The sequence below is a fragment of the Acipenser ruthenus genome, chromosome 9 (assembly GCF_902713425.1).
Source record: "Acipenser ruthenus chromosome 9, fAciRut3.2 maternal haplotype, whole genome shotgun sequence".
NCBI classification, from domain to species: domain Eukaryota; kingdom Metazoa; phylum Chordata; class Actinopteri; order Acipenseriformes; family Acipenseridae; genus Acipenser; species Acipenser ruthenus.
Genome location: NC_081197.1, coordinates 54,264,562 through 54,278,897, shown reverse-complemented (window position 1 = coordinate 54,278,897; position 14,336 = coordinate 54,264,562). Strand labels below are relative to the sequence as shown.

The following is a 14,336-nucleotide window of genomic DNA, read 5'->3' as shown; positions in this document are numbered from 1 at the left end:
CAGTAATTGCTGCATTTCCTGTAAGAACCGGAAACAATGTTACTTGTCAGCTAAAACTGAAAATAGAAGGGGTTAATAAAAGAAGGCTCAATAAACTATTGCAGTTTTGCGTACAGTTAGAGACAATGTTTAAAATGCACTCATGTTATGTTTAAAGTTAAAATGAGAATAAAGTAGATATAGCTGTATATTGATATACATATATATATATATATATATATATATATATATATATATATATATATATATATAAAGGCAGACTGGTCTAAGTAGAAAACAAAATTATTTTTAACACAGTGTCAATATAAAATGGTGAGGTAGGTTTAGGAAAAATGTCTTTAAAATGATTTCAGCATAGCTCAAAGACCCACATTCAGTCATTCTGTTTTTCTGTTGTCTTGACTGGATATTATTCCTATAGCCAGAACAGCTAAATTCAGTAGTCCTAAAAAAATAAAAAATAAATAAACAACAGGTGTGTGCAGTACTCACCTGTGCTGCTGACTGTGTGTATTATTATATATTGTATATGCATACATACTGAGCTATGGGGCCAATATGAACATTATGTTAAGCCTTTGTTAATATGTTGTTGATACACATCTCAGCAAACAGGTTTTTCTGGAAGCAGCTGTTTGAACGCTTGATTTTAAATAGTCATGACCTCATTTCCTGCTAATCAGGGTGCTTGTATTGTTAACTGCAGTAGCCTGACTCAGAAAGGGCTGCTGTCAAAAAAAGTTCCTCTCGAGTCATGTTACAGCTATATCTGTAAATGATTTATGTTAAAAAATGTTGAGAGCATGATGTGTTGACCGTTACACTGGTAGTTAAATACAATAAGAGCACTCAAAGGAAAGTTTACACATGACATGCCATACAGAGAGTACAATACACAGCAGGAAAGTGACACAAACTCATGGCACAGTGACAGAGTTCTGTGGGGGAAGCAAAAAACATTCACCCGGAAGTTACAGATTTGGGTCTTTTATGTTTCTATAGAAATAAGGTATTTCACTCTAGTTCATGAGCAGCAGTATTTCAATACCATTATCATGTGTATTTATAACAATAACACATTAAATAATGTCAATAATGTTGTTGTTTTTTAAATCACAGTAAAACTAATATGTCCGTGAAGCTTTCTTTCTTTTTTCTTTCTTTCTGAATAAAACACATGTGTGTGACAATAATTGTTTCGAGGTATTCTGTGGCTGTCTCAGCTAGCCGAATAGAGCTTGCAATATTCTTCCTCCTTATCATCTGTGTGGCTCATATCGGCTACCCTGTCACAAGAGAGTGCTTGATATAAACAAGAGAATGCGGAGACATCCAGTAATCAATATTTGGATGGCTTCAGTACTGCACATCATTTGTCTCGGCAACCATTTCTTTGACCAAACGAAGCATTAATTCAAATCATAAATCTGAGGTGATTTAAATCCAGGAATGAGAGGCTGCCTGCTTTAATGATTTATTTTGTACATTTCTGCCAGCGAGAGATTTGTCCATACGAAGTGACAGGTCACCTTCAAATGCCAGTGGCAGACTGTTCATCACCATGCCGACGAGCATCTCATCGGCGCGAGTAAATATTAAAGTAAAAGAATCCAATTGATTGTGGATGGGGGAGAAAGGTGTCACTGTCATATATTTTACTCAGAGTTCCAATGCCTCGCTTTCTACACCTTCAGTGGCTGTTTTACTAGAATTATTATTCTAGTGGGAGGCTGTGTGCTCAAGGTTACAATTTAAATTGTAGGAGATAAAACAGTTTCTTATTAGCTTCATTGCCATAGCCCTGCTGTTCTTATTCACATTTATCTTGATTTCTGTGACCTCCTAGCCTCATTTTTCACTGCAGTTATGACCTCATTTCCCATGCATTTTTTTGTTAAACATATTTATAATACATCTTGTTTTCAGAATATTTGGTGTCGATGATAATCGCCTTATGTAAAAACGAATAATTACTCAACAAACATTCGACTAATCAGTCATGTGTAAAGTAATACACATGTAAAACATGGCACAGAATATTCATATACATTATACTAGAACTGTTCACACTTCATTCCTGGATAATAAAAACACATTACATTGAAAGATTCTGGCATATTCTCATAGCAATAACTAGACCCCTGAATATTAAAATGTTCCTTCTGTCTGTCAGAATAAATGTGCAACACTCGCTAAATAATTGTGTCTGTGTAATACATTGTATGACAGATGTATTTTTTGTTCATTTTTTTTTAATCCTGCTATGGAAAAACCTAATATTTAAATGTTTAGTTTTTTTTTCTAAAACAGGGAGTCCAATTACCCAAAATTTTCAGCTCTCTTTTCAGGATGTACAAATGAAATGACTATGTCAGTTTACTGAAAACCAAAAGCAATCAGTACATCCAATCTGTACACTACCCCTACTGTATGTTTGTTTGTTTGTTTTCCCTTTCGTTTTATTATTTGCGTATATGTTGAACAAATTAGCACATTCCAGACTAAAATGTGAACTGGTAGATGTGCAATTTTTAAATCCCCTGAGAGAAAGATATTCACAAACAAATATATTAAGGGTTAAAACGCACACCTCAAACTTGTCCTGTGCCTAGCCTTGGGTTTTAGAACTACTGTACCCTCAAAATGAATGAACAGGTGCCAAGAGTTTAAGCAATGAGGCCTGTTAAATAAATGTTTTTCTCCCCTATATCTGCACAACTTTTAACCCTAACGACTCAGCTGAGACGTGTACGTGCTATGATAAAGGAGGGTTTGTTCAGAGGCCTGGTTGCTCAGATTACTGGCTCTGGTAATTTTATTAATTGTCCTAAATGTATTTTTAATTTTAACTTTCATTAAACTACCATTCTAGCATAGCCCCACTTCAATTAGAATACAATAAAGCCCACCTTTGGCTACATATAGGTTTTGTTTAACCCCTCCTGTAATAGCAGGTAAAATGAAAATGTTATCGATAAAAATACACCAAGAGTATACCAGTTGTTCTGTGCTATTTATTTATAAAGGAACAGACGTCAACAATTTGATTCAAATTGAAACTATTTTTTTATTCCCTAATGTTTACATTCTAAGGTTGAATGAGGCAACTATAAACCCAGCAGACTTCGTAACATAGTAAATGGTTCTCGTTACTTTCTCTTATCATGCGATTTTCTGGATCCGAGGATCTTGGGTAATGTAGTCGTTTTGTTATATACACTAAAGTCCCCCTTTGTAACAACCTTTTTGTGAAGAACATAAACAATCATAAACGAGTTGCAAAACAGTCCTTTTACCAGTCCTAAATATAGCAGATGACATCATCTGGATTTAGACAAAACTGAGTCACAAATTAAACAAAGGCAGATGACTTTCAGCTTTAAAAATATGGTGTGATACAGTGTAAAACAGAAAACTGTTTTGTATTTAATTGTTTACCTGAACTTAAGGTTTCTCAGTTTTGCTTGTGCACTGTGCACTTATGTGATGCATTTGGGTGTTACGGTATTACAGGCCAGATCTGTGCAAAACAATTCCACCTCTTTTTGTCATGTTTCCCTTTAGTTTTATTGGATCTTGCACTTTGTATTGTTTTATTTTGTATTATGGTCGAGCTCCAACTGCACTGCACAGTCAAATACATATAGCATATTTGGTTTTGACTCAACTGCATGAGTACAAAATCACCTTGGATTAATAAAGGGTAAGTAAGTACACTGGAAAAGTGTCATATTAGGGGATTTAGCCAATGAAAATATCAGAAAATCACTCACCCATGCTGGAATTCAGGTCTCCGTTCTCTGAATCTGCCCCATGCTGGTTATTGCTGCTGTGGTAGCTGCTCATGACTTCTAACTTGATCTTCTTTACCTTCATGGCCTCTGCAATGGCAGCGTTTGTGGCAGCGGCAGCTGCAGCTGCTGCGGCTGAGAGACCTGGTGGCCCAACACAACAATGACATGATGAGCAGGATGAACATATCCTCTTTACCTTTAACTGAGTTTGGACATCACAACAGCATCGCTGTGTGTCGGTTTTGTGCATTTACTGACACGCCTTGGCTGTTTTAAGCTGCTGCACTTCAGTGCTCCAAAATGTATTCCAAAAAAAAGATTTGGTTTCTGAACACAACTATAATGAAATACTACAGTTTGGAGTATGACACACACAGGCTTAAAAAATCCCAAATATCTGAAAGGAAATGCACACAGCAGCAGTTTAAAAAAATTATTTAAAAAATCTAACAAACTATGGTGTAACTGCAGATGGGTTAATTGTCTCAAACACTACTTTCTTCATCATAAATACATTGTCTTGAGTTTTGCTTTTGAAACTTTTTATAATAAAAAAGGGTCAGCTTTGATTTGCAACCTAAAATATCACTACAGTTTTGATTTTTCCTTTCTGACTAAACTTGAAAGAAGCTATGGCATTTCAACATGAAAGAGATAGAAAACAATATCAAAACCTACACTCTGGAGTGTCCGTATAGTCATTACTGTGCTCACTACTACTCGCATTCACTGGCTCTATGTCTATCTGACTAAAACCCATCCACATAACCAATATTATTCACAATGTACCTCTGGAAGAATAAAGGAATTCTCTTACAGATGTCACAGAGTTGTCATGGGAGCAAAAGCACATTAAAACACACAGTGATGCAATGTTCGATCAGGCAGCAAAAATAAAGGCAACGATCCTCTGACCTTCAGCATCATAGCACTTTATAACTGTAGCTACCCTTGAAACAGTAGATCACCCTCTGCTGAATGAATGCAAATTAAAACTAGGAAAGTTAAGGCGCTGGGAGTCCCTTATGTTGGCATATTAAAATATTTTGTTTTAATACCAGTGGCGATTGAGTGATACAGAACATTGTATCTTTTTTGTAATGAACTTGTTACTTACTGTTACGTCCTTGTATTATCACTGTAGTTTCATTTTAAAATAATACTGGATTTGGATATTCACAGTACTGTAGCAACAACCAGGGGCAGGTACTGATTTTTTTGAGGATTTTTGTTTGTCTGGGACTGCCAAGCTTAAGTCTTCTAGACGTCAACACTTTTCTATAGACTGCACGCATACGAGTATCACGGAAAAAGGTGCTTTTTACCTGATCCAAGGTAGTACCTTGACTTGAACATGTTGACATCATGAAGGTGTGCTCCGGGCAGTCTCTGAGCAGCTTGAAGAAATCCTCTGCAAAACTCAGCATCTGCTACAGAACCGTAACACATAAATATCCACCAAACGCAGATTTTTTTTTTTTTTTTTTTTAAACAAAGCTACAATGTTAAAATAGACAGCAACAGTAAGTGATATATTAGTATAAAAAAGACACTTGGTCTTTGAATTTTGTTTAATTTATATAATACAATTTTAACAATGCCAGTACCAGCTCTTAATGAGTCTTCTAAAACTGTATTTCTCTGACTTGCCAAGCCGAAAGATACATGAATAAATCAATCAATCAATCAATAAATGGTGTTTTGCTGACCACTACCAGTTAAAAAAAATCCTCAAAACGACATTGCCTTTCCAAAAAAAAAAAAGAAAAACCTGCAATAAATTGATATACACTGGGATAAACTGATATAGAAAGTTTTTGCATAAAAATGTGACTGCATCAACTGCTGTATTTCGGTAGTACTGTACTACATTACTTTTCTGTGATGTGATTCAAAGTATGAGATATAAATAAAACTGCAGTACAGGTAAAGACTGGACACTAAATATTTCCAGTAAATCTTACCCAACATGTCGTTTCAATGGTCTCAAACGTTCCTATATAGAAGACACACATGTTCTGGTAAATGTTAATCTACGGTTTTAATGGTACTTTTTGAAGCTATTAGGGAAGATCATTTATTGATTGCTCTTTACAGATATTTCAATGAGCTTGCATGGAAAAGACACAGTCGACATTGTAAACACATCAGTCATAAATAAAGCAGCCATTGTTTACTGGGCAAGACAAGCGTGACGTTTGTGGGAGTTTGAGTTAAATTAAATGGCAGAAAGTTGGTTTTTTTGAAGACTTTTCGGAGAAATACATCAGGCTTAAGAACTGTCTTACTTTTTTTTTTTTTTTTTAACAAGAATTCTAACTACCATAACAACTCCTCCATGCTCTGTCGATAACCAGTCATTGCTTTCCCAGTGACATAGTTTCAGTGCTGACTATAAAGTGATAATAATATATAGTAGGTGAGATTTATTAGAATTATTTTGTTAGCTGTTTACTTTAGTGAAATATTGAGATGTTTAAACATTTTAAAGTGTTGACACTTATACTTACAGTACAGTGCTAATGTTGTACAGCTAACTGAAACCTCCTCCATAGAGATTTGTTACCAGGAGGTAACACACTGTTGTTACTTGAATTACCTGAGGGTTAAATTAATTTATTGAAAGGGGGTATTAAGGTTTTCCTGACTTGACATCAAAGAAAGCTTTTAAAATATGGACATGACAGATGACCCTATATGGAACCTTTTTGAGATTTAATCACTTATATGTTTAAATGCTGCCCTTTGCTAACCAGTGTATGCCTGGTATTTCCATCTCTGTTTATTACGAGGGACAGGCAGCTTCATAAATATCTCATCGCTTAGCTGTCACACACATTTCAGTGACATGACTCAAGTGCAGCTATTAGCAGTATGAATCTAGCCAGTACACGAGGATCGAACATGTGGCATTAATACGCAGTCCTGGTTTCTAACCATCTGATAGGCAGATGGCGTGAAGCGGATTCTCTAGCTGAAATGAAGGGGCACATCATTTAAAACCTTGTTTGCATTTTAAAAGACATCAGTTCAATATTGATGTACAGTATACATCATGACAGGATTTAATAGCCACACTTGTTTGCGGTCTGCTCATTCTATTCAATATGTATGCAGAAATATTGTTCATCCCATAACCAAAGCTTTGGTGTTCTATAAAATGAGTGTGGCCTCCACATTCTGCTGAAGGTCGTTGTTCACTTAACTAAAAAATACATGAGTCAACTGTTTCTAAATGAGGGACAAAAATAAACTTACAGCTCAAGGATTTGCTATAGGATCGTGTTTTTTTTTTTTTGTTTTTTTTTTAATGCAAACATATTTTATCAAGTCAGTGCCCAATAGGTTAATGCTGAGGACTGGGATCCAGAATCCCAGCTGAGGCACTTACTTATTGTGTTGGCCTGGGGCATGTAAATTCATATGTGCCTTCAACCAACCAAGCAGTAGAACTGAACAGTCAGAACCACAATGGAAATGAGAAGTGGCATCTCAGCTGATAGACTCTGGATAAATAAAAATAAGTCAATATCTACAGCTGAGTCTCTCTAATGAACACTTTGGGTTTAAGAGAACAATGAATTTGCAATTGATTGGTTGTCACCCAATATTGTCATTTAAATGACGTACGGCTCAGTTTAATGTATTATAAACTTTAATTAGGAGCAAGACTAATTGAAACATGTATTTCGTATGAATTTTAAATTCAACTGTTTTGTAAAAATTGAGTTGTTTGTGAATGGAGTGACTTGATTGGCTGATAGATAACATATGAATAAATGATCAACACAATTAAATGGCCAAACATAATGAACACACCAAATGTATGTGTAGCTGTTCAGAGTGAGTAAACTGTTTTAAAAAATATGTATCAGTGCATTTTAGTTGTTCCATGATAAACCAGTTCAGGTCTGTCCACAAGGATCATCTTAACCTAGATATTCTAGGTTTTCTACACCACTCTAGTGCCCATTTAACACTTTACAATACATTGCCAGGTTATGTAAATTAGTTAATTACACACAATTACAAATGACAGCTTTTGTCCACTCCCAGTTTTTGATAAAGTTAATCACTGTTTTATTATTTGCATGTTATAAATAATACCTGTATGTTTATTGTAGTGTGCATATAAAACAGTTAGCAATGCAATTCACTCCTAACTGTTTTACATGTTGCGGTTTTTGGAAGCCTAATTCAGAATATTAGTTTTTTGAAAAGAAAAAACACACTTTTCTGTGTTTACTTGACTTGAAAAAGTTAAACCAACAACAATATTGCATTACGTTTTCTGAAAAGTGTGTTCTCATGACTTTTGAAATGTGAATTACTTTTCAGAAAACTAGATTTTCCAAAAACGACCATGATTCTTGAATACCTGAACTGTAGCCACACTGATATGTGTATACATAAATATCTGATTCAAATTGGTGAAAGGAATGATTTACAAATCCTTTTCAGGACTGAATCTCAATGAACCTCCTTCAAAAAAATGTTTTGAATAAATGTACCTGTAAAGGTTGTATGGTAAGTGCCATGAGGGCTCCAAATGATCTGATGACTTGAAACTTGATTTTTTTAAAGTGTCGAAGGCTCTATTTTTGTAAGGTATTATCTTGCTCTTTAACTTTAAAAAGAAAGAAGAATGCTGTCAAGACAGTTATAATAAATGAAACCTACTGCCTCAGGCAATGGCCTAGTTAATAAACTTTCAATGCAGGTTTCTTTCAACTGTTACGGACAATGAGGTTGAAAACAAATCTTAAATTACAGCCATGTGTGACTTTTAAAACTCATTTTCCTTTCATCTCCAATTTTAGAAAAAAAGAGAGATCGTCTTAATCAACTAAACACGTAAACACAACTGCCTTTGTTTCATAAAGTTCAGTTATATTTAAGTAATTTTAAGTATAGGTGTTATAAGTCATGGAGAAGCATTTGTTCTAATTTTGTTAGGACATTTACTCTTTACTACAACTCTTTCACTTTAAGTGTCCTAATGAGTCACTGTTAGTTGAGTGAGATCTTAACAGGTTTTACTAATGTTGGATGCCAATGAAATTAGATATATTTATGTCAGAGATTGTAATGATGAAGGTGGGGAGCATTTCTTATTGTGCTGATACTGTTATCAGTATATGTAATCGGGACATGCTATAGAAAACAACACAAATAATGATGTTACTGTCACCACAGAAACAATTCCATGGAGCTATGAATCTAGGTTTTCAATGAGGTTTTTTCTCAGTTTTGTTTTCCTGCACTACTTAGTCACTAAAGAGATGCACAACGCCACATTATAAAGTGTATGCAGAAATCTGAACAGCTGTAAATCTGACACATATGCTGTAAGCTTGATAAAGATATTACGAATACAAAAACACCATAGACTAAGTATGTCATTTTGTATTGTAATTAAAATCGTTTTAAAGCTTTACTGTTTGCATGTCTACATTACAGCAATTAAATTAGTTTAGAGAGTCCTAATCATACAGTGGTTAATGTCACACTGGCACAATGCAGCAAAAATTGTAAGTCTTTGCTGAAAAGAGGCCCTAGAGACAGGAGTGGTGACTGAATTACCCACTTGAAGTCTTAAGCTTTCCATCATCCTATACTGTACTGGCCCTCTGAATAAACAGAAGGTGTTGGTCTAAAGTGATGTCAATCTCTCACATTTAACCACCATTTATTTCATTACCACATATTTTACAGTGTTACAGTGTTAAAATGATAGGTTACTGGAAAACACAAACTAGTTGATTTCTGTGTTCCTTCTGCAAAATAAAGGGATATAAATGTAGTATAAAAGTATAAAGGTTTCTGATCTTTTACAAATAGTTTCATAGTATACAGTATATGTGCATTTTCTAACTTATTTGCATTTATGATAGATAGCGTGATCCTATTAAAATAATGATCATGCCAGGACTAATATAAACAATGCGTTTAAATCCTTACAAAATGTCAGCAAACAAATGCAAATGTGTAAAATATAAAAACTGCAATTCAGAAAAATGTAGCATGTTATATTCAAATAAAATGAAAACAAATAACATTTACCTGTTGTCTGCCGACATTTGTCACTATCCTTTAAAATATCATCCGTGTCAGAGTGGAATCTGTAGAAGAGTGGGTGGAATCCTGCCACTAAAATAATAGAAAAGGCTTATTTGACTTATTCAGCATTTGCTACAAAATTAAAGATCAGTATGCAACTTTATTTCAATTAAAGTCAACAACTGAAGTCTAAAATGTCTTTACATATAAAAGGTAATTGTAGACTGATCCTTATTTTAGTGGGTTCTGAAGAGGTAGTATATCAAATACAGTGTGTTATATATATATACCACATACATCTTTAGGGAGTCAATAGTTTTATCTTGGCATATAACTAGCATAAGACAATGTAAAATAAAGAGCTTCCATGATTTATTGCCTAATCTGATAACTTCTGTCATCCAAATGGTCGTTACAGAAACATTCACATTTTATCAGCAACTGAACAGAAAAGATCATTTTCGTGTTGTCATTGAAGTGCCACTGTCAAATGGATGACAGGCCGTGACGTCGGTACTTGCGCTGTCGATCAAGCTCATTCCCTTCATTTCAATAGAACACACTTTTTTTTGTTGATGAGATTTATCTTATTTGTTGGCCTCTAAATGTATATTGAATACAACAAAAAAAAAAAAAAACATAATTCTCGGTTCAACTTTGTTTAAAGGGTTGTTTTTAGTCCCAGCTCTACTGACAGTGTCCTTTTAAGGGTTAGAATATTTATGTAATCACTCAATGAAGTCCTATATGAAATGACAAATAATTTGCATGAGCAATACATCTTCAATGGTTTATAACCTGAAACACAGAGAAATGGGTACCAGGGAAGAATGATGAAATACATGGCTGAAGAGGACTCATTAACAGATACAATATACAGATACAAGCAGTTCTCAGGTTCACATAATCTAGAAATGTAGACAAACTAATTCCTATCATGTTGCACTACCAAGGTGGTAACAAATATTTTCGCTATCAACACAATTTCATTTTGAAACAAATAAAGCAATGTGTTGTCATAGTGAATCCACGTTACAGCTAATGGTGATCCAGTCTTAGTATTAGCCACTGCGCTTGGAGCTGCTGTCATATTAAATAATAATGAGGGGTCTATTAATATGCAAAGGAACCAGCAGCAGACTGTCTTAACGCTGTCATGCCTCTGCATATTGTTAGATTGTTCATTCATTACTAATTAACATGCTTGCTGCTCCATACCTGTGCAGTGTCAGAACATTCTTATAACACATAGCGAATGTATGTGCCCTTTCCTAATAATAGTGTAATTAAATTAAAATCAGGTTAACGACACATCAGTACACAGAGACTGACTTTAGAACCCAGGCGATAAAGAATTACCAGTTCATATCTGAAATGCTACAATATATATATATATTTATTTTTTTCTGTTTCTGGGGGGCAGCTCTGAATCTTGGTTTACTTATCTAACAAAGCTGCTGAGAAAAACACCTGTCCTCTTACATCCCAATGAGCTAAGGAGACTAATGTTATGCATGGAGTGGTAATAATGACATGCAGAGATCTAAGTGTGGTCAGGGCTCTTTCAGTGGATTGCTATCAGTCCTGAAATAATATAAACCATGATATCACAACAGATTCTATAACTGACAACCAATCCTGTCCAAGCAAATTTAACATGGGAGATGTAGATTGGTGGGAGTGCACTTTATATTTTGTTCAGTATACCGAACATTTTTCATTTGGAATTGGCTACGCTATCATCAGCCTGTGAGCCCTCGGGTGTGGACATTCAGAATACTGAATGTTCAATATTTTGGGGTCCCAAATATTGGTCTCATATTTTGTATGTTTTTGTGGTCTCATGTAAAGCAAATAACACGTTTCACAGCCACATTTCATTTTCTCTTAAACCTGGTCTCAGGACCAAGGACGATAAGAAATAGGGAACAGCTTAATTATTATTACCGGACAATAAAAAAAAAAAATATGTCTGATATATAAAAAATTATCTATATATAGATAACATTTACAATAGAAAACATGCTTTCCTGTTCCATGAATTGAATGACAAAAATGTACTGTAGAGTAAGGAAGTTACTAGTTTGTTTTTCACCCCAAACGACGAAATGCCAAAAATCTAGCACTCCTAACAACAACAGTGTCCTCGCTCCTGTTCATCAGATTAGTCGGCCCACCACTGGTGCTGTTTAAATCTGAAGATTATGTTAAAACATGGCTTGGCATAGGCCAACTCAATGCACAGTATTTCAGTAGAGGTTTATTGAACCTTTTGAACCTTATGATCCATAGAGTGAACTCAATTTTGTGCATCCTAGACAGCATAATAGTGGCTAAATTATGTGTCTGGTCATTTCTTTGTTTTAGATATGTAAAACATTTGAAGCATTAAGTACAGGGCCCAGATATAGCTAAACACATTTTAACTGTACAGTAGTTTTTTTTTTTTTTTTTTCCCATATAAGCTTCCTATATATTGTTAGAACGTGTAGCTAGTAGCCAGTTATTTCACCCTTTTTATTTATCCACTGCAGACAGTATTATTAAACTATACTTATAATTGTGATGGTACTGTGTGAATGTGACGGTAAAAAAGACTGTATAAACAGTTCAACAAATATATTGTTTGTTGAACTTTGTGCAAAGTAAAAAAAGAAAAAAGCTATTGCGTGTCACAAATAAGTAATTACTAATCTTATCACAATACAATCATTCTAAATCCATAAAAGTGTATTTCAATTTGCTCAGTGTACTTTAAACAGCTGTTGCACAATGCGTATAAAGTATTGTTTAAATATCAGGAAATTACACAGTAACCTAGCTTGTCAAAATGAGTTTGGCAACAACCTGTTGAACAATATATCATTATTTCTCCTGAAGTGAAAAAACGCTGCTCCACCCTAGTAACCCTGCTGTGACCTTATTAGTAAAAACAAATACAATTATTATATGCCTGCATTCGCGGTTCATTTTAGTTTTATATGGGTCATTCCACCTCACAGAGGCCCCAATTAGTGTCCTAATGTATTGTGAGCTACATTGTAAGAAGACAACAAAGACAATACTAAAATTTTTTTTTTTTCTTTTACAGTGAAACAAATTGAGTTTCGGGGAAAAAAAAAACCCTACAGGGAAATATCTGTAAGCATATAATGCAAGTCCTCAAGAAATTGGCATGAGATTATGTAGTAGTGCTGGACCAAACGCAGTGATATCAGCATGTACTGTACAGTACTTAGTTTGCCATCCTTTCTATTTTTAACACTGTTCCCTTTGCTCTGAGAGTAATTGGGAGATCAAAAATGTTTTTGATCTGGTTTAGCCCATATATCATAACACAAAATTGGATGTGGTTCTTGAGGATCTAATGCTGTCTGCTTATCATTAAAGGGTCGTCCTGTCAGAAAAGCATGTGTTAAAAGTCCATTGATAAGTCGTTGTTTTACTAGTGTTTTAACATGTGGAACCTTAAATCCCCAGAGAAATTTCCCCTGAATTCATAATCAAACGAGCCAAAACAGTCGACAGATTTCCTGCTGTCTACAAGTTCAAAAAGTGCACTTGCCATGCTTTTATTTTCCAGCATCAAGATTCTTTGTAATATGAACCCAAAACATTAGCAAAGCCAAATACAGTACATGGTGCTTGTGTTGCGTTCAATCTGCTAATATTTCGACACATTGATCAATTTACCTATCATTTCCTAATTTAAATGAACATTTCACGGCTTAAAAAGTCTGCTTGTCACATTATGATATTAGATTACAGGACGACTAAATATCTCCTTTCTGCTGCTGAAACAGAACAAAGTATTAAGTGCTGCCTCACACTGATAACATCTCTACTTCTTTTACACTGCCTTCAGTATAAATAAGTATGGTTTAGTTCCTGTAGTTACTCTACGCTGTGAGTTGTACATGCATGATTTAGAAGACAATGCAATACAATATGCAGACATTTGCTGCCTTTCCCATCAAACTGGAGGTTCACAAAGCCCCATCTAATGAACAAGGATTTACAAAACCTCTACAAAGCTTCAACGATTAGGAAAACGTCTCATAAGTAAGCCGTGTCCTTCCTGCTGAGTGCTTCAAACCTCAGCTACTCAAAGTAAGCTTTGGTATCAGCTCACAATTAAAAATTAAACACTTCAGATCTTCTGTCATTAAATCGAAGATGACTATAGGTGTTTTAACAGGAGGAGCTGTCATTAAGGACAATCAGATAGACGGCTGTTTCCTTTTACTTGGAGACAATGTGTCTAATGTGTAAAAAGAAAGAGAACCCTCTACAATACTTGTGAACAAGAAATTACTTGTAAGGTATTAAAAAAAAATGTTAGTTTACTTACCGTAACCCTGGTTCCCTGAAAGAGAAGATGACCACCAACAACATTACGTACGGGATATGCCTGCCTGTTGGAAGGTATTTTCTGAGCTGTCGATACCAGAGCTGCCGATAGGCCCCTTCCTGGGATGACCC

At 34.9% G+C, this 14,336-nt stretch overlaps 1 protein-coding gene across 8 annotated transcripts in view; it reads right to left on the bottom strand.

Annotated features, from left to right (window-relative positions):
• Window positions 1–14,336, bottom strand: part of LOC117406002 (dachshund homolog 1-like) — a 253,072-nt gene that overhangs the window by 164,100 nt on the left and 74,636 nt on the right. For 3 of the 8 annotated variants that reach the window (XM_059030264.1, XM_059030270.1, XM_059030269.1), the window contains exons 3-5: window positions 9,858–9,944; window positions 5,120–5,224; window positions 3,774–3,935 (exon numbers count right to left, since the gene is read on the bottom strand). In XM_059030264.1, coding sequence (XP_058886247.1) covers window positions 3,774–3,935; window positions 5,120–5,224; window positions 9,858–9,944 — 354 coding nt within the window. The remainder of the gene's footprint in view (window positions 1–3,773; window positions 3,936–5,119; window positions 5,225–9,857; window positions 9,945–14,336) is intronic. The other 5 variants (XM_059030271.1, XM_059030272.1, XM_059030265.1 and 2 more) reach the window with 4 other exon arrangements.